The sequence below is a fragment of the Physcomitrium patens genome, chromosome 2, assembly GCF_059467195.1.
Source record: "Physcomitrium patens ecotype Gransden chromosome 2, ASM5946719v1, whole genome shotgun sequence".
Taxonomy (NCBI): domain Eukaryota; kingdom Viridiplantae; phylum Streptophyta; class Bryopsida; order Funariales; family Funariaceae; genus Physcomitrium; species Physcomitrium patens.
In genome coordinates this window covers 5,537,218-5,557,231 of record NC_143411.1, presented here as the reverse complement: position 1 = coordinate 5,557,231, position 20,014 = coordinate 5,537,218, and the positions used below count along the sequence as shown (strand labels likewise).

Below are 20,014 nucleotides of genomic sequence, written 5' to 3'. Positions count from 1 at the left end.
CCACGCTGTTGCTCCCTGCTTCTCGCATCAATTTGCCGCTGCCGCTCCCTCGGCCTCTGCGCTCCCTCCCCGCTCTTAATTTGTTGTTGTTGTTGCTACCGCTGCTGCTTCAGCAAGCCACGGCCTCTGTCTTCGCCTCTCTGCATGCAATCTCTCGCTGCTCTTGTGACCAGCTATCATCTCAGTCAGGCTTGGCGGCAGTGGACAAGTGTTGAAGACGTTTCCTCCCCCTCGGAGATCATCCTGCACTTCAGATTGCGTCGCTCTGCGTCCAGATTTGCCAGGCCCGAGCATGTGAGAATCGGCGTTCGGCCGGGACGTTGCGCAGAGGTGTGATATCGTGGGCGTTGTTGTTGGATTCGATTTGCGGATTATGGCCTTGAGAGGATGAGTGATGGCATGGATGAATGTGGGTTGATTGTGCGGATTGTGGAGCTGTTTATTTTAGGGTGTGGGCACCATGTATTTGGGACTGATTTTGATGGTAGTTGGTGCTCGGGGGTGAGTGATGAGCTTGGTCGTGATTATAGGATCCTTTTTGGACAGGGTCTAGAGAGACAGTGGCAGACTTGGGTTTGTGAGTTGTGTAGTTTGAGTGAAGTTTTTTATCGATTGTACGCATCGTTGGGGAGATCATGGCGAAGTTTGTGGTAGATGGTGAGTGAGAATTTGTTTTGAGGTCCTCCAATAGTGCCGAACATTGGTTTCTTTTGGAGGATTACCCAAATGGAGAGTTGAAGAGAAAGGGGATTCAACGCAAAGTGCACGCTTGTGGTTACTTGGTATTCTACACTTGTTTGAATACTCGGAGTGGAAGTTTTGTTCATGCTTTTCATTGTGCGTTTCGTACCCGATCGTTGTAATTCTCTCAGATTAGATCGTATGTTTGCTCCTGCTTTTTGGTTTTTGTTTTTTGTTTTTTCCGGACAAGTGCATTATACCAACAGCATGCTTATCTGGACATTCAACTGAAAAGGAGATTAGGTTTTTGAAGTGCGTTTCTTACTCCAAAACCGTTCTATAAATTACGTTTGTATCCTATGTTCGTTCTAACGGAGCTCATCATTTGGATCATGATCAGGATTTTCACCTAAAGAACTCCAAAATGCATTACTGTCCGCACTTGGGATACGGGATCAAGCCGGGAATATTGGCATAATTGGGGAATTTCAAAGGCATTGACAGGTTTCTCGAGTAGGAAGAGATGACGTTGATCAGAATGCTGCAGAAGTAGTAATCAACCATGAAATGACAGCATGGACTGCTCATTCTCTTCCTTTTGTCCCTCCACTCCGAAGTTAAGGTTAATTGAGCATCAAAGTGGCTCATCCCTCGTCATATCCAGCAGTTTATTATTGAAGTCGGTGATTTGGTTCACATCGCGTTCAATGCCGTTTGTTACCGCTGTTCAGACACGGGCTATAATCCTCTAAACCCTGAGCTGTGACTTAGACACAGCTAGGGTGATGGGGACTGGAAACGGCCTTGAGAGTGAGTGGCTTGAAGAGGACGTCACCGTGGACGAGAATGAAGCAACGCAGGCTGTACAAGTTGCTTTAAACATTCGACCTCTCATTCCACTAGAGCGTGTTCAAGGCTGCAAGGAGTGTATATCAGTTGTTCCTGGTGAACCACAGGTAGGCACTTGGTTGATCATTCCTATCCTTTCCAGGGTCGTATAATTTTTGCCCGGACCTGCACTAATAATTAGGGCTTGCGGATCTCTCACATATTTATCTGGATGCTTCAGAAGTTTTCGTTCTTCGAGAATTATTCGGTCAATTCTTGTAATTCACCTCTTCGCAATCGGAGGTTATTGTATTGCACAGTGCTCAAAATTGAAGTATTTCTTTTGCATTTGAGTGCTTCTGTAGTCAAAATTCAGGTCACAGTGAGCTGTTAGTCCCTCTATTGACCTTGAAGAGATATTAACACTAGTTTTTTTTGTGGCAGGTTCAAATCGGTCATCACTCTTTCACCTTCGACTACATTTTTGGTAGTTCTGATACACCGTCTTCAGCAATCTTTGACAAGTGTGTGAAACCGCTGGTTGAGGGGTTATTTCACGGCTACAATGCCACCGTCCTGGCATATGGGCAGGTTGGTTGATATTGGGTACACGCCTTGTGCGCATTAGTGCCTTATGGTTGAATCATACATGCGTCTTCTGTGCTGTTTGATAGTTAATGTTTTAGAATCGCAAGGTCTCTTTCTCATCCAATAACGACTAACGTGAGTGAGTCCCAAGAATTCGATTGACTTAAATATAGGTCAGGAATTATATTTCATGTGTTTACTCGTGGCGTTCGTTTTCCTTTCATCGCAGACAGGATCTGGGAAAACTTACACCATGGGAACTGGCTACACAGTTGGAGGCAGCACTGATGGGGTCATACCACAAGTTATGCAGACAATTTTTAAGAGAATTGAAACTCTCAAGCACAAGGCTGATTTTCAGCTTAGGGTTTCATTTATCGAGGTGTGTTTTCTCTATTTTTTAACTTCCGGAGTTTCTTAGAGTTTAGGGCTTGTACCTTCTTAAAATCTCAGGTGAGTCTTACATCTACTAGCTAAGATATGATCTTATTTGAGCAAATGGTTAGATTTTTCGAAGGATCTTAGTTAGAAATACATGGATTTCGGTGTGCAATGCTGCAGTAGCGGGTGCCGAGAATCTCTTGTTAGATTGCTCTTTGTTGCTTATGAACCCCCTCAAGACAACTGTCCTTGTGTACATAAGTGTTCAAATTTAATACGTCGTCGTAATTTGTTTACACCAAGTTTTTGAATCCAATGATTTCAACACCAATATTGATTATATTATGTCTGGTGTTATTTACGTGTAGATACTCAAGGAGGAAATTCACGATCTTCTGGATCCAAATCCTCCATCAACAGAGTACATATTTGGGGGAGGGTTAAAAGCATTAGCTGTAGGCAAACCACCCATTCAAATTCGGGAGACCACTGCTGGAGGAATCACCTTGATGGGCGTGACAGAAGCTGATGTGAAGAGTCTGGAAGAAATGGCGGCTTACTTAGAGCATGGCTCTCTTAGTCGTGCAACTGGAAGCACGAACATGAATTCCCATTCTAGGTCATCAACTGCTTCTGAACACTGTGGGACTACTATATGAAAGAGACATGTTAATTGGCTTGATCCATTGGCTGTCAGTTAAATAATAAGTTGGCACCTCATACAAACGTTTTTGAATCACACTCTGAATTAAGATCAAATTCATACCTGGGTTTTTTAGTGGTTGTTGGTGTTTGAGATTCTACTTGTCCTATCGTGCTTCTTGTAAAACTAGTGGCTTAGGGTGGTGAGGGCTGCATTTGCTGTGTCAATCATTAGGATCCTGATCATTTAAGTGTCTTATTGGTAAGAAAATGTAGTTCGTGCTCTAAAGAGCGTTTGGAAGGATGTAGATAGCATCTCTGGTTCAGCTGCCAGGAGTGTGTGTGTTCAAATGAAGGTTCTGGAAGTTGCAGTGCTCGTGTTTATTGCCACTGGCATGGTTTTTTCCGAAACAGGCCGTTTGGATCTTACGTTTCTATTTTAAAGGTATCGTTACTCATAGGTATCTCTTCTATTAATGTGCAGTCGGTCGCATGCGATATTCACTATCACACTAGAGCAGCGACGAAAATGGGATCCGCTTCCTGATGGCGGAAATCCTTCACCTGAGGATTGTAACGAAGATTATTTATGTGCGAAGTTACATCTCGTAGATTTAGCTGGTTCTGAAAGAGCAAAGCGAACAGGGGCTGATGGTCTTCGTTTCAAAGAAGGTTACCAGACATTACCCTAATAATTATTGTTGTTACTATGTCTTTCTTTTCTTCTTTTTACAATCTCGAGGTGTTCGATATCCTTTTTTTTTTTTTTTTTTTTTTTTTTTTTGTGTCTCCTCGCTGTGGGTTATAAAGCGAGCCAGCCCCACATGCATATAGATCCTAGTTCCTGAGCCAAGACAAATTTCGCTGTTTAATTAACTGTCGGTATGTTTGGTACGAATTATCTCAGGTATTCACATAAACAGAGGCCTTTTAGCACTTGGAAACGTGATCAGTGCACTAGGTGATGAGAGAAAGCGAAGAGAAGGAGGTCATGTTCCTTATAGAGACAGCAAGTTAACTCGATTACTTCAGGTATGAATTTGTCAATTTTTGCTTGGAAGTCTGTACGTCAAGGGGACTTGGAGTAGTTTTCATAGGTTTATGGCTGAAATTTGATTTTGAGTTTCTGAGTTCTTTCTGCTGGTTGCAGGATTCTCTTGGGGGAAATAGTAGAACGGTCATGATTGGTGAGTATTCTGATGCAAACAGCCACATTGCATGGAGGTTTTTGTTAATGTTCCTAGTTTATCATGTTCCAAAATGATCCAATTTGCAATATTTTTTTTTGTCCTGCAGCCTGCGTAAGTCCAGCAGATGTAAATGCTGAAGAGTCGATCAATACCCTCAAGTATGCTAATAGGGCTCGTAACATTCGAAATAAGCCTACAGTGAGTACCTAGTCTGTTGTGAGATCTCTGTGGTATTTGTTTGAGTATTTATGATATCAATTGCTTTTATATTAAATACTTGATGTGCTCATCTTTAATAAACAGTGATATTATCAAGGAATGTATTTGAATTTGGGTATTCTAACAGAATGGACAATTTTCGTGTGTTTAGGTCAATCGTGATCCACTTGCAGCTGAGATGCAGCGAATGCGACAGCAACTTGAGCTTATGCAGGCTGAGCTTGTATGTGCAAGGGCAGGAGGTCCTTCAAACGCCGAAGTCCAGGTACATAATTTTTTTTGTTCCTTCCAAGCTTTGGAGGTTCCTGTTTAGCAAGCCTCTCTGGATCACATTTTCTTTGTTTGCTTTGCGCGGCTAAAGAGCTGGTGCTGATAAAATGGTTTTAAATTTTACAGATGTTGAAGCAAAAGGTTGCCTGGCTTGAAGCTAGCAACATGGAACTGGGGCGTGAGTTGGAAGAGGCGCGCGATCGCATTGATATACTTTCTCAGTGCGCCCTAGAATCACAAGTAAGCTGTGTGTTGTTTTACTGTCATAATTGTTAAGTCCTTAGAGGTCTTTGTACTGTATTTTATCACAATTGATGCATCTGAAGGTGTCTGGTTGATGAGTCACCTTTGCAATAGACTTTTGTAATATTTTGGTGTACAGGTAGAGCGTGACAAGCTTAGGATAAAGCTCGACCAACTTCGAACTGGAAAAACTTATGAGGATATCGATGAAGGACAACATGTGCAGGTGCACCTTTCTTTATGTACTTTGACTTAGTTCCTATTGTGGTTTAGGCGAATATTGCTTATGTCCCTTGACAATTGACTTTGATATGGTTGTGCAGACGGATAATCTGCTGAAAGAGTACGTAGTTAGGATACAGGAATTAGAATGTGAGCTACAACAACTGCAGCACGCTAGAGCTCCGTCAGACACCTCCTCTAAGGCTCCTTCCTCTACATCATCCAGGAGCAGAGGAGAGAGTACAGCTGGACCAGGTTTCGGTGTTGCAGGCATTGATGGGGATATTTATCTACGAACTGGTATAAGATCATGAGTCGCTGCTCTTTTGCTTGAGATGTAGATAATCCTTTTATCAGTGCCTTGCCGTGTGCATGTTTGTTGGTGTTGGTGTTTTCATCTTGTGAGGTTCAAAATCATGTGTAGAAGGGGTCAACATACTGGTCATCATACCATAGTTTCATAATATTGTGATTGGAGTGCCTCTTATGAAAGGATTGCGTTTGCAGGTGAATTTTCGGGGGAAATTGATACTGAGTTGTTGTTGAAAGAGTTTAAACGCACATCGGTGCAAGATAATTTTGACAAAGAGTTACGGGAAATAGACAAACGTCTTGAGCAAAAAGAGGTGAAGAGATCGCTTATTGAGAGAGTTGCTTCAAGTGAATTGTTTACCACAGAAAGGAATTACAGTTCCCCACCTTGCTCCTCGCATTTTAGGACACCTTTGCATATTGTGAATATTTCAAGAGCTACCTATCGTATTTTTGTAATTTGATATTTTGGGAACTCGAATTCTGAAAAGTCCTGTAGAAAAAGGTTCATTAATCTCCTTTTCTGTTACTGAACTCAGCATCATGGAATTTTTTGAAATCATGCCACTTTCTCAATCGTTGTCCGGTTTGTGTTACAGGCGGAGATTAAGTTATTCGTTCGACCTGACGCAGTGTACCTGAAGGAACACTTCGAAAAGAAATTGGTGGAACTTAAAGAGGAAAAGAAGTATCTGCAGGTAAAGCTCTGCTCGTGATCCTGAATGGCAAGTTGATTTAATGTGGAGTATGTGGTTGTGCCGTTACTAAGGGTGTGGAAATATTAAATGGACGAGAAATTCTAGAGTCTTAGCAGATGATTCCAGCTTATCGCAACACTTAACTTTGCAGCTGGGGAGGAACAAATTAATGAAGGAGGGTATGAGTGAATGTGTGCCTCAGACAAGAATACACTGAAGTTTTAAGAGGCTTTCTTGCAGAAATTGAAACAACTAAAGGTCCAGGTACGATGTGAACCCTCGAAACCCTCTCGCCAAGGCGCCGCAAGAAAGCAAATATCAGCAGCAGGTCTCCTTTCGAGCTTGGTATATGTTTCAGTGGCGTTGAGTTCTCCTGTGTTGTCATTGGGAGCAGATCGCAGCCTTGAAAAGTAAGCAAGAAGTCTGGTCTCAGTGCCTTGGTCATCAGCAATTTATCGATGGAGATGCCAAGTTGAAGACGGAAAAGGTTGAAGTTGTTATTCTCAATTCTACATCCTTCAGCAGTCGAGGGAGTTATAGTGAGTGTTTTAAGTAGAACTCTAGTTTAAGTGAATTTTGCACAGAAGACCTCTAAATTTTTTCTCTGAAGGTGGAGGGGCAGCAAATTTCAGCATTCTGTTGCCCTGTGAAAATGCATCGTCATGGGATTGGTAGGATGCTAAGATACCTGTCACCACACCTTCATGGAGAAGTAACTCGCGATCTCCTCTGGCAACAGTTAGCTGAGCCGTTATCTTCTTTGACTTACTACTTTCATATAGCGACAGCTTTGTGTCCTCTTTTTCAACCACAATCGAGCGTCAAACCCCAACCCAGTGAGAGTCTTCAACCACACTTCTAAACCCGGTGAAGTTATAGCTCTTGTTCACAGCTCTTACTACGATTGTGGAACTACCGTTGTTGACTCATACACTGCTGCAGCCACATTACTAAAGTTTCCCTCGGGTAGATGTTGAGACTCTAGAGACGAGCGAATGTTTGTTCGAGGCATTTCCACGCGCACAGAATTTGCTGGTCTGTTGTTTTGAATTGCATGCTCCACTTATACTCTCTGACCTGTGAAATTGTGTCATCTCTAGGCGTATGTGCAGCACGAGGTCGAAGATGAACCTCGAGATTTGCAAATGTGGAGGATCACCACAGGACTGAGGGGCTTTTTTCAGGTCAGTGCTGCGTTATTCATATATTTCTGATCTCTATAGAAGTTGGACTCTTCTGTAGGGGTGTATGCCGTGGAACTTCGTATAAAGTCTGGTGTATTCTCCAGAAGAGTTTGACTGACGAGACATCATTGTGCGCAGAAGCAACCGTTCATCAAGCTGTGTCTTCTTCCCGCAAGCCTTGCCTGTTGCAGCCTTTTCTGGTTTAGGATGCAGTACAGTCAGAAGAGTAGAACCAGTAGAGGACACTCGTCTGGCTCTGTAAACAATAGAGCGTCCAGGAGTAGACTGCAGCCAGCCCAGAGTCATATGACACCAGTATGAATTCTTAAGAAAATTCAGCTTTGCAGTTTCCTATTACTCTTCTGTAATGGCTGCGTGGAATCGATCATCTATTTTCTACTGAAGTCTCTACTTGGTGGGCCTTAGTACACATACTGATTCAAGTCTACACTGCTTCTGCTTACAAAAAATTGGTACTGAGTGCTATGTTAATTATTGAAATTAGTTCAACGGAGATATAAATGGTATATGAAAGTAGGATCAATCGTGGAACGTTTTGAGTATCTTCTCAATATGTTAAGAATAAATCTTACTTTTACCTTGTAAGCGTAGAAGAATGAAGCACTGAATGTGTCATGGAACCTTCATCCTCAAGAGATTTAAAATTTAAAGATTGTAGAACACAATGCTTAACTTTTAAAATGAGATCTGAGTTCTCAGTCATTCTGCTTGTTTAAAAACAATTGTAGCTTAAATTGAATTTAATCAGTTGAATACAATTATTTTTTGTTACTTTTTGTTCGTTTGTTTATTTCTTATACATAAGGAGAGGATTCCTCTGCCATTTATACCAAAGTAGTGCAGATTCTTTCTTAGAAGTATCTTGTCTTATGGTGATTTCTAATTTTATGCTGAAGTTTGGAAGCAATATCCATTCTATTTAGTAATTTGAATTTAAGCTACAAGATGCAATTTCAAAGCAATGTTTTGTCAAAATTAACATTATATTCTTTAAGGAGACAAATCCTTCTTCATAAGAAGTCATTTGAATTAAATCTTAATCTATAAATAGGACAAAAGAAGATTAGAAGATTGATATTCATGAATTATGCATAGATACAACATTAAGGATTCTACAACATAAGTATTATTTGACGGCCATTTAAAATAATATCTTTAGGAATTTTTTAAAAAATATAGGTATGTATTCTTGTGTCAAGGATATGAATCTTGACAAAAGAAAATCCTTAATATAGTCATATACCATTGAAAGGAGCTAGAAAGTCATTCAAAGATGATATAATATTAAACTAGAATAGCTATTGCCAAAAATAAGAAGACTAGAAAGTCTTAGAATAAGACTAAGGACTAAAAAGGCATTGATAAGAATGAAGAAGGCTTCACTCTTCCCTCTATATATACTCTTAATTAAGAACTACGTGGCAATGTCCTATAGGACTTCCAAAACGTATTGACTTTGTTAGCCACATATCTTAACTTGTAAAGCAAGTTATCTAGGTATGTGCCACATAGTTAGTTTGTTCCACAAGCTACTACATGGAGTTAATTTGTTCCACAAGCTACCAACATGTGATTAACTTGTTGGCCAAGTTTCTGTCTTATAAATACATCTAAAGTCAAAACCGCATTTATAAAACTTCTACGAAGCTTCCTTAGAAAACTTTATGAAATTAATCTATATTTTCCTACTTCTACCTAATTATATAAGTAACTATTGAGATAAATATATATATATATATATATATATATATATATATTCGTGACATTATCCCTTCTTTTAGGAACGAGTTTCACAAGGAACGGTTTTCATATGTTGAGGAAGTCCAAGATGCGGCAAATTATATTTGTCACATACTCCACTCTTTGCTCTCTTCGAAGATGGTTGATAGGCCCTCTCAACCATTGATAGTGTCCCATACTAGGATGAAAAGACCACCTTATTATTTAATCATTATTGAAGCCTTAATAACTTCCTTCAAATAAAATATTTGGAATACTGTGAAGAGTTATTTCTACCTCTAATAAAATCACCAAATAGCAGAAGTCTCTTCCAAGGTCGTGATACCAAACACATTGTATCTTGCCATCTATTTGAGAAAAGATATGTTGTTCTTGAGGATCTTCATCTCAATTTTGACATCTTGAAGGTTGTAAAAATCACAATATTTCATTTGATAAGTTCGCAAATGAAAGCTCTTGAGTTAAATCTACTGGTTGTTGATTCTCTATCTCTTTAGCGTCACAAATACACATAAGCTATAAAGAAAGATAGAAGATAGAATGTTATCTTCTTTTGATCTTGTTTTTTTTATAGCAAAGATTTGTTATTCTTCATCTTGGTTTTGATGGATTTTGTTGTTTAAAAGTTTCAACTTTCTTTGTTGCATTAGCGAGATTCTTTGATGGCTCCCATGTGCATTCACTAATATCATATCCGTGCCAATGAATAAAATATTCCAACCTATTTCGGTGCCAACTTGAGTCTAAGACTTCTTCTACCTCAAACTCTTGATTATTATCTACTTCTATAAGAGAAGGTGGAAGCTTAAGGATGAAAATCTAAACTAGTAGGAGGCTAATTGGCAAGGATGAAAGTAAGGCATGGTCGGATGAAGGCAAGGAATGGAGAACTTCATCCCTATTGGTCAAATACCATGCCCAATGGGCTTTGAGGAGGCTTAATAAGGATTTCGGCAACTTCAAAGAAGGCATTTAGAAATTAGAAGCCATGATTGTAAATTTTAGGATTTGGACTACAATTTTTGTACAAAAATTAGAAGATTTGGAAATAGGGTGAAGAAGATATAACCATTTGAAGTTAAGGTATTAATTTAAGACATATTATTACTCTTTTGAAGATATGAGGAGTTTTACAACATATTTTGAAGATTGGAAGGTGCGGCTAGAACAACAATTTTAAGGCCTACATCTTCTATGAAAGAATAATTGCTTTTGGAGTTCATGTGAAGGTATTATAGGGAGTTGAACACAACACTTCTAAATCAAAGGTAGTAAGTGAATGGTTTCATTTTTAGTTATATTTGGAGCCATAAATTGAGTTTTTAGACAAATTTTTGGCTCAAACCTTTTGGAGAATGTAAAATTTTGTGTTAAAAAACTATATATATAAATTTCGTGGCATTTGAACTTATATTTTGTGAGATATAAAAAAAATTGCATATAAGTGTATAAAATTAAGGATTTAAAGCAACTATTAGGGTTTTCAAGTTATATCAAGTTCGACAATGAATTTATGGTTGAAATTTATTGTAGAAGTTAATAAGAATATATTAGTATCTCATGTAAAATTTGAGTTTTTTTGGATGGATGGATTAGAAAATATGAGGTGTTGAAGTTTAGAAAATTTTCTACATAAGGATATATAAGATTTTAGAGGATTTTATCATATTTTGGATGTTGTTGGTTACTTGAGGCTTATGTATTTGGTGTAATTGCTCAAAAAGGGAAATTTCATATATGAAATTGGTCTTTCTTAATTCAAGACTTGATTGAGTAATTAATGACAATGAAGAGCCCAGTGCTTTCTTGAGGCAAATTCTCTTTATGTCGAAACCATGATATTACCTTCCCTTCTATAGACAAGTTCCATGAGGAGCAATCATCATCTTTCATGGATCTTTATAACTCTTTATCTTGGTTTTAATAGATGTCGTTGATGAAAGTCCTTAATCTTCTTTATTGCATTTGCAAGATTCTTTGATGGCTCCTATATACGTTCATTAATATCATATCTACGTCAATGAACAAGATATTCTAACTTATTTTAGTACCGCCTATAGTCTAAGACTTCTTCCACTTTGAATTCTTGATTATTATCTACTTCTATAGGAAGAGGTGGCATTTGTCTTGTTCTCAAAATATTCATTATATAATACAGCTCAAGAATAGGCATGTGAAAAATATGGTGGATCTTCATAGATTCTAATAGATGTAATTGATAATCAATAGGATTGATTTATTTACGAATAGAAAAAGGTCCCAGCCTACAATAGTCCAACTTTTCACAAGGACAAGTAGTCTTGATATCATGACAAAGTAGCCATATCTTATCACCTATCTTAAATTTTGGTTGCTCTTTGCAATAGGCATCCGTGTTGGTCTTTTGCCATCCTTGAACTTCTTTTAATTGTACCTTCATTGTTGCATATAGTTTTGATAAATGATTTGCTAAATCTTTCATCATAAGATTATCAACTTTTGAAAAGTTAAAAGTATCAAGTCACGGATGATAACCATAATTGGTAAAAAAATGTGTTTATTAAATAGAAGAATGTATCAAATTATTGTATGCAAACTTTACCAGTTACAAAAGAGTTGTCCAATTATCTTGATGATAGTTAATGGTACACCTCAAATACTGCTCCAAAATTTGATTTATCCGTTCCATTTGCCTATCAAATTGAGGATGAAAAGCTGAAGAAAGCTTTATATCCACCTTTTGAATCTTGAATAGGATTCTTTAAAATCTTGATACAAATTTAGTCCTCGTATCTAATAAAATATCCTTTAGCAATCCATGATAGCAATAGATATTGTCAATGAAAAACTTAGTTGTTTTTTCACTTGAAATAGATTTTGTACATAGTAAAAAAATATGCCAATTTGGTGAAATGATCTACGATTACGAATATGAAATCATATGAACTTGAGACTAGAAGATCCATGATAAAATCAATAGAAACAGAAGACTATGATTATTCTAGAATAGATAATGGTTGAGGAAGTCCATAAGTTTGATGGCAAGGAGTTTTGGATCTTGAACCAGTATTGCATGATTGTACAAAGTCTTTAACTATCTTTCACATTTGAGGCCAACTAAAATTTCTTGCTATTAGCTTTAAAGTCTTATTGTATCCAAAATATTCGACTATTCAAAAATCATGACAAGCTTGGAAGATATTTTTTGTGTCGACAAATGATCTTGAAATTGAATCTAGATAAAGACATGCTCCAATACACTTGACAATGATGCAAAACATGTGTTGACATGAAGTACTTGAGGTTCTTATGATCTGTATATATAATGAGGGGATTTGAAGCACCTTCTAGATAATGATGTCATTCTTAAAATGAATCCATGATTGCAAAGAGTTCTTTGTCATGGATCTCATAATTAATCTCAAGTACTGAAAATTTCTTAGAATGAAAAGCTATTGAGTGGAGTTTGTCATTTGTTCCCATTTGTGACAAGACAACATCCATAATAAAGTCTGATGCATCTGTTTTCACAAAAAATGCCTTGGAGAACTCGATACAATGTAAGATTGGTGCAAAAGTAAATTCCTTCTTTAAAGTATTAAATGATGCTTCAACTTCTTTATTCTATTCAAGTTTGTCTTTACAAGTCAAACATGTAAGTAGAGGTGGAACTTGAAAAAAGTTCTTATTGAAGATTCGGTAGTAATTAGCAAAGCTCAAAAAGTATTATACATCTCATACTATTTTTAGAATCTTTTAATCTATGATAGTTTGAATTTTTTTAGAATCCATCATAAGGCCTTTATTAAAAATGATGTATCTTAAAAAGTCAACTTGAATAGTGTGGAATACACACTTTTCCAATTTATCATATAATCCTACATCTTTAAATTTATGTAACACATGACAAATATGAAGTTTATGTTCTCTTGAATTCTTAGAGTAGATTAGAATGTTGTCTAAATAGCAAACAATATAATCATCTAGAAATTCACAAAAAACATCATTCATAAAATGTTGAAAAGTGATCAATGCATTCGTGAATCCAAAAAGCATGACATTATATTAAAAATGTCCATACCTAGTTCAAAAAGTAGTCTTCCATTCATCTCCTTCTTTGATATGAATTAAGTTGTATACTCCTTGCAAATCTGTTTTGGTATAGATCTTTACTTGATTAAGTTGGTTAAGAAGTCTTGAAATCAAAGGCAAAGGATATCTATTTTTGATGGTGATCTTATTGAATTCTTGATAATTCATATGCATCTGCAGAGATCCGTCTTTCTTCTTCACAAATAAGATAGAAGTCTCGGCTAAAAATTTAGAATGGCCTATGAAATTCTTTGCCAAGTTTTTATCAATATACTCCTTCAATGCAACCAATTCATTCTGCAATAAGCTATAGATTGGTTCGAATGGTAGTTGAGCTCCTTCTTATAAATCAATTGAACAATCGTAAGGTCAATACTCTGGAAGAATATTTATATTTTTTTTTCAAAAATATCTTGGAATTCTTGATATTAGCTAGGAATACTACTTGACATTTTTCCATCATTAAAAATTGGCATAGCATATATAGCAAAAGATGATCCTTCTTTTGTAGCATGCATGAAAGCTCTTACATCTACCAGTAAAAATTTGGATATACTAGACTTATATACTTCTACTTCACTGACCCGATCTTGAATTATACTAACAAAAAAAATAAGGTTAGAAGAAATCCAATCTATTTGAGGGTTATATTTTTCTAGCCACGATAATCCTAAAATAAATAGATGGGAGGGAGATCATATTACATTAAATACTACTATGTTGTTATGATCTTTAATTGTTACATCTAATGGAAAAATCTCATGGGTAACATTTCTAGAAGACAACGAATAACTATCTATGACTTATACATGTACGGATTTAGTTTTCTTGACTAAAGGTATTTTTTGATTTTTGACAAAAAAAATTTTTATAAAAGAGGCTGAGGCTCTTAAATCTAATAAGGCAAAGACTTTGTGATTTTTAGATCCTAAATATACATCTATTATAAAAAAAAGGTGAGGGGATTGAGGAAAAAATAAGACCTTTACTAGGTATTGCATATGATTCCAGCTAGAAAAACTTATTTTTTGACACATTATCTTCTTTGATAATTATACTCTTTATTTTTTAATTATGTTATTTCTTTGAATAATTTTGAACAATGTACTTAGTTTCTCCACAATATAAATATAAACCCTCTTAGCAATGTTGAGTCTTTTCTTACTTTGTTAAAGGTTTAAAACATATTGTATCAATTTGTATTGGTTCTGGCGTTGATGAATATGTTTCAGAAAACTTGAGAGCTACTGCCATTACTTGACTTGTTCCTCTTTAGCCAAGTCTTTGTTCTTGATGCCTTTTAAATAATCATTTGTCGTATGGAATGGCTTGAGTAATAAATTATTCCAAAGATTTTTTTTTTTTTTTTTTTCTGCATTGTTAATAACAAATCTTTGACGCTATCCTTCAACCCATATTAAAATTATTTAATAAGTGCTTTGTCATTCTAGTCCACATCGCAAATAAGATTTTGGAATTGAGTAGCATATGTGATGGTTGATTGTGATTCTTGTCATAAAAATAAATATTTGGTCTCTACTACTCATTTTCAATTACTTTCTTCAAATGTAGCCATAAAAAATTTTAAAAATGAATTTAAATCATAAAGAAGTCGTGAATCCTTTTCCATCAAAGGTACTAACTAAAAAAATACACTTCTAAATAGAAGTGCACCTATGAAGTCGACTTAACTAAATCCATCCGCGTATTGGAAAGGGTGTAATCTTAAGTAGAGCTTAATTTATTGTAAAAACCCTCAAAATTTTGATCTTGTTCTATCAAACTTCTCGAGCATACTAATTCTTGCCTTTCTTGAGCTTGTAGATGCAAGACCCCCTGAATTTGGTTGTGAGGTTGATTGACTTGTTTCCCTCAACTATACAACTTCTTGACATAGACTTTAGACTTCTTCCATAGATATAGAAGTAGTGCTCTCATGGTTGATATTGGTGATATATGAAATTTTTGCCCTAAGAGTGTTGAGAAGTTTGTGAAGATCTGCAATAGTTGCAAATCTATTCTTGCTACTGCTAGGAATAGCATCCATATTCTTTTCTTCTGTAGACAATTCAAACAAATTCAAAAAGTTAAATTTAAAAAAGATAATCTGCAACTTCTAATAAAAATTTCTATAAAAAGTGGTAATCCACTTTCTTTAAGGAAAAGATCAATGTTAGTAAAAAAGATTTTTTGTTTAAAGGTGGATAGTCCATAATCTTTAAAACACAGCATTAGAAGTTGGATAATTTACTCACTTCTAAAACAAGATCAAAACAATATGTTAGTATTCTTATCAAACTCTCAAGGATATGAATCTCGACAAAAGAAAATCCTTGATACGCTCATGTATCATTGAAAGGAGCTAGAAAGTCACTCAAAGATGATACAATATTGAATTAGAATGGTTATTGCCAAAAACAAGAAGACTAAAAAGTCTTGGAATAAGACTAAGGACTACAAAGGCATTGGTAAGAGTGAAGAAGGCTTCACTCTTGCCTCCATATATACTCTTAATTAGGAGCTACGTCGTGATGTCCTATAGGACCTCCAAATCATATTGACTTTACTAGCTACATGTCTTAACTTGTAAGGCAAGTTATCTATGTATGCACCACATAGTTAACTTGTTCTACAAGTTACTACACAGAGTTAACTTGTTCCACAAACTACCAACATGTGATTAACTTGTTGGCCAAGTTTCTATCCTATAAATACATCTAAAGTCAAAACCACATTTATGAAGCTTCCAAGAAGCTTTTTTAAAAGACTTTGTAAAATTAATTAATAGTTACCTACTTCTACCTAATTATATAAATAACTATTGGGGTAAATGTATATGTTCGTGACATCTTGTCATTACATACATTGGCGCACATTACAACTTATTAAATAAAGACAACCATATTAACTTCTTTCTTGGGAAAACAGTCCTCTGCCAGAGGAAGGTATAGAAGTAGCTATTGCTGTTCTCTCGATAGATACCACTCCCAACCACTACTGGGTAGTAGGCTCAATAGCATCCTGTTCAGCATAGTTCACAAGGAGTGGTGACTTCGTGTTCAAGCCAAGATCACGTGATCAAAGGCAAAGGAAGTGTTGAACTTCCAACGCCAAAAGATGAAATGAAAACAATCAGAGAGGTTTGTTATGTCCCGAGTCTCAGCAGAAACTTGCTCTACATAGGACAAATAACCAATTCCGGAAATCTGGTATTATTTATTGAGTAAACGTATAGTTCTTACAGCTCAGAAGCCGTACCAAACACTCGGGGGTGCCGAATATTTTGACCTTTACGGATGATTCACTCGTGAAACATAGATCTACTTTCTGAAACACAAAAATCAAACCTTCGAGAAGTTTTGTATTGTTAAGAAGCATGTAGAAAACCAAACAGGATGCCGTATATTCACCCTCCGGTCGGACAATGGTGGCGAGTGTAAGTCACTAGAATTCTCTAAATTCTGCGACTTACACGGTATCAACAGGCAGTTTGCCTCGCCCCGTATCCCTCAGCAAAACGGGGTATCAGAGCGTAAGAACAAAACAATACTAGACATGGTAAGAAGCATGCTGTTCGGCGAAAAAGTACCAACCCTCTTATGGGCCGAGGCGGCAAAAACAGTCATCTATCTGCAAAACAAATCACCGGCAAAGGCCAACCTGTGAGTATCTCCGGACAAAAAATTCTTTCAAGTGCGACTAAAACTCAACCATCTCCGAACCTTAAGATGTCTAGCTTACATGCATTTGGACAGAACACAACGGAATAAGCTTGAATCCAGGGCAATCCCGACCATATTTCTTGGATACAATGAAGCGGCAAAAGCCTACCGCGTGTTCAATCCGCATACAAACAAAATAGTCGTGAGCATGTACATAACATTTGACAAAACTTGACACTTCAATGGACCGCTTCAAAATCATGGCTACCAACATGAAGACCAATCTGCGAGTACATGGTCACCTGACCATGAAATGCTACATCCATAACTACCACAAGACCCTACCCCACAAACGACGGATGGTGCCAGTACATCCTTGTTACAATCCGACTCTAAAGCTGACACTAAGGAGGCAACACCCACAGCGACTGTTGCGGCGGCCAACCCAGCATCATCTAGTCCCGATCAGAAACTCACTCTCGGTACACCAACAAGCCGCCCATCTCTGATTAATCTCATTCCCCCGATCTAGCCACTGTTGAGAATAAAGTGAAAAGATGCTCGAACCATATTCGATCCACACACACATGAGACCTTGCAAAAGCTTCTGTTATTTGCATGAAATAGAATGCTACTTGCATTAAATAGAAGATAAAAAATAACACATCTATCTTTTCGTGAATGTGCGTGGGGTCTTAAATGTCACTCACCCTAACGAACTAGTTTAAATCATCATTTGCCTTAAACGGAATTAGTTATATACCCAAATTGCGCGGGTGGGCATGCGAGTGTGTTGGAATGGCGTGCGACGGAAATCTGTTTGTCATCCAACCTAGAAGGTTGTTTTTCAACATCCTCTCTCAAACCACTAGCTCCTGATGTTAGTGGGCTATAATATCAGAAAAACTTTGCGTAATGGGCAGGCTCAATGCTGGGCATTTGAAGCAATCCAATGCAGTTCACGAAGCAAAGAGAAATGATCGAAAGGTAATGCCTTCATGAGCAGATCTGCCAATTGTGCAATGGTATTGACATACTGAATGTTGATATCGCCCAAACGTTGGTACTCACATATAAAGTAATAAACTACATCGATGTGCTTTGTTTGATGGTGAAACTCAAGGTTGTGCACAAGTCGAATTGCACTCTCGTTGTCGGAGAGGAGGCGCGTGGCTTGGCTCTGCTTGTAATGCAGATTTGCAAGGAGCATGCGGTGCCATATGATATCCTTTGTAGTGGATCCTGCTGCCACATATTCGGATTCGGTAGTGCAAATAGAAACACAATTTTGCTTTCTAATATACCAGTAGATGGGTGTCTCGTTTAGCAAGAGTAGCGTCCTTGTGCACGACTTTTGATCTGTGATGTCTCCAGCATAGTTCGCGTTTCCATATCCCTCGAGCAACATTGTTTTGGCTGTGCTGCTGAAACACAATGCAAGATGGAGAGTGCCTGCGAGGTAACGAAAGATCTGTGCTACAGCTTGGTACTATTGGCGTTGTGGGCTTGCAGAAAATTGCACTACAATGCTCACCACTAGATCCCAATAGTGCTTCTACCTACTTTGCCTTCTAAAGTGAGTTGATTGATTCTCTTTCACTTCTGCATGCTTTAGTAGAGAGCATCCACTAATGTCTTGAGGACAACATTGTTCAGTGGTAAGGGAGATGGGCAGCAGCCGCTTCAAGGCTTTTGGGGGCTGTAATCGACTTGGAGGATCCTTGCATGTTGGCCTTCCCTGTTCTAGATTCCATTGTGCTTGCTGAAGATTTCGTCATATCTGCCGAGTTCAAATTTGTATCATCACATCTGTTGTGTGCGTCTCTTGCCGTAGCAATGTGAGCTTGGGCGGCTTGACATTTGACTTTAAGATCCAGTTTGTATAATTTGTTAATTCGAATTCCTGTTAAAACAATCTTTTCCCACCCTTCGAGACTTGTGAGGTAGCATGTGCGGTAGGTGTATGTAGTAATGAAACCTTTGTCGGCTGCTTGCCCTACAGAGAAGAGATTTTTTCGTAGTTTTGAGATGTAGAAGACACGGTGGATGTGCTGTAGCTTCCACGCATCCTTGAGCTTACATTGTAAGTGGATCCAGTCAATACCTCGAACCCAGAGTCATCTATTGTTGACGATCATCACGGGCCATTGCCCTTGGGATACAATTTTTAGCGAGACAAATTAATCTAGACGGTCTGACATGTGGTCTATCGCACCTCCGTCCATGTACCAAGTGTCAGAGTCGTCCACGGGTTTGTTAGTATGCGCCATGATCGTCGTGCTGTCATCCTCGTCAAAGTCTTCAGTGATGGCAGCGTTTGCCTTGCATTTCTTTACGCCGTTATTTTTGTTTATCTTAAATGATCTGTTAATGTTGTTGTTGGGGCATTCGCTCTTCCAATGTCCCCTCTTTGTACATTTTCGGCACTTGGTTTTCTTCTTAAGTTCTGCAATCCTAACAAATAGGCTTTTGCTCTCTACTGCGCTTAGAGAGGAAAAATTGAAAGTATAATCAATTCCACCATTTCTTGATCATACCAAGTGGTTTACAACTTCCTTGGTTTATAACTTCCTTGGTTTGCCATCTTGAGGTTGAAAATAGAGGGGTGTGTAATTTGGAGTCCCAACTTTTGCATTGTGGATAAAGGCGTAGATAAAGGCATGATATTGACATTGCTACCATCATCTACAATAATACCCTATATGAATTTATCTGCAATCTCTACTTCTATTTCAAATACATCATAATTTTCTTCTAAATTAAGCAATTCTAGATTTTCTTCTTTAATCCTTCGAGACTCTCTAAACTTCTTAGATTGCCTTAGCACTATGGCATCTTCTTTCAATTGTTTCTGCAATGAAGGCATTAATTGGATGAACTATCCAAAAGATATATTTGTCTTTGCACAAGCTAGGTCTTTCCATAAATCAAAAGGATTTGCTCGATTGTTCACCTTAGATTTTTTTTATTTTAGTCTTTGATTTGAGGGGTACTTAGAAATCATTGTTATTCACAAATTAAAATTTATCATCATTGGATAGTTCCATCCCATATGCATCTCC

At 37.5% G+C, this 20,014-nt stretch overlaps 1 protein-coding gene and 1 long non-coding RNA gene across 5 annotated transcripts; one reads left to right on the top strand and one right to left on the bottom strand.

Moving 5' to 3' along the window:
• Window positions 1–37: 37 nt before the first annotated feature.
• LOC112279159 (kinesin-like protein KIN-4C) lies at window positions 38–7,857 on the top strand. Of its 4 annotated transcripts, none has more exons than XM_024513316.3 (19): window positions 38–330; window positions 1,082–1,637; window positions 1,954–2,100; window positions 2,327–2,479; window positions 2,847–3,097; window positions 3,605–3,792; window positions 4,028–4,152; window positions 4,271–4,307; window positions 4,417–4,508; window positions 4,681–4,794; window positions 4,926–5,039; window positions 5,182–5,268; window positions 5,366–5,564; window positions 5,772–5,890; window positions 6,176–6,274; window positions 6,515–6,538; window positions 6,669–6,761; window positions 7,375–7,458; window positions 7,597–7,857. In XM_024513316.3, the coding sequence occupies exons 2-19, from the start codon at window positions 1,467–1,469 to the stop codon at window positions 7,777–7,779; spliced, it is 2,280 nt and encodes a 759-aa protein (XP_024369084.1). In that variant the 5' UTR covers window positions 38–330; window positions 1,082–1,466; the 3' UTR covers window positions 7,780–7,857. The 4 variants fall into 4 exon arrangements, with proteins under 4 accessions (XP_024369084.1, XP_090100506.1, XP_090100507.1 ...); XM_090244380.1 differs by lacking the exon at window positions 38–330 and adding an exon at window positions 481–837; XM_090244381.1 differs by lacking the exons at window positions 38–330; window positions 1,082–1,637 and having other exon boundaries at window positions 1,967–2,100; window positions 2,331–2,479.
• An 8,629-nt stretch (window positions 7,858–16,486) lies between these two features.
• On the bottom strand, window positions 16,487–18,775 carry LOC149989700 (uncharacterized). Its single transcript, XR_016498363.1, has 2 exons — window positions 17,430–18,775; window positions 16,487–16,920 (listed from the first exon to the last, which is right to left on the bottom strand). It is a non-coding gene; the product is annotated as an uncharacterized LOC149989700 (long non-coding RNA).
• Between the last annotated feature and the right edge of the window lie 1,239 nt (window positions 18,776–20,014).

Bases quoted from the DNA above. Each gene is read 5' to 3' on its own strand.
- LOC112279159 (XM_024513316.3), top strand. From the start codon at position 1,467: ATGGGGACTGGAAACGGCCTTGAGAGTGAGTGGCTTGAAGAGGACGTC. The intron at 4,153-4,270 runs GTATGAATTTGT...TGCTGGTTGCAG, and splicing joins AGTTAACTCGATTACTTCAG to GATTCTCTTGGGGGAAATAG. The intron at 4,509-4,680 runs GTGAGTACCTAG...TCGTGTGTTTAG, and splicing joins ACATTCGAAATAAGCCTACA to GTCAATCGTGATCCACTTGC.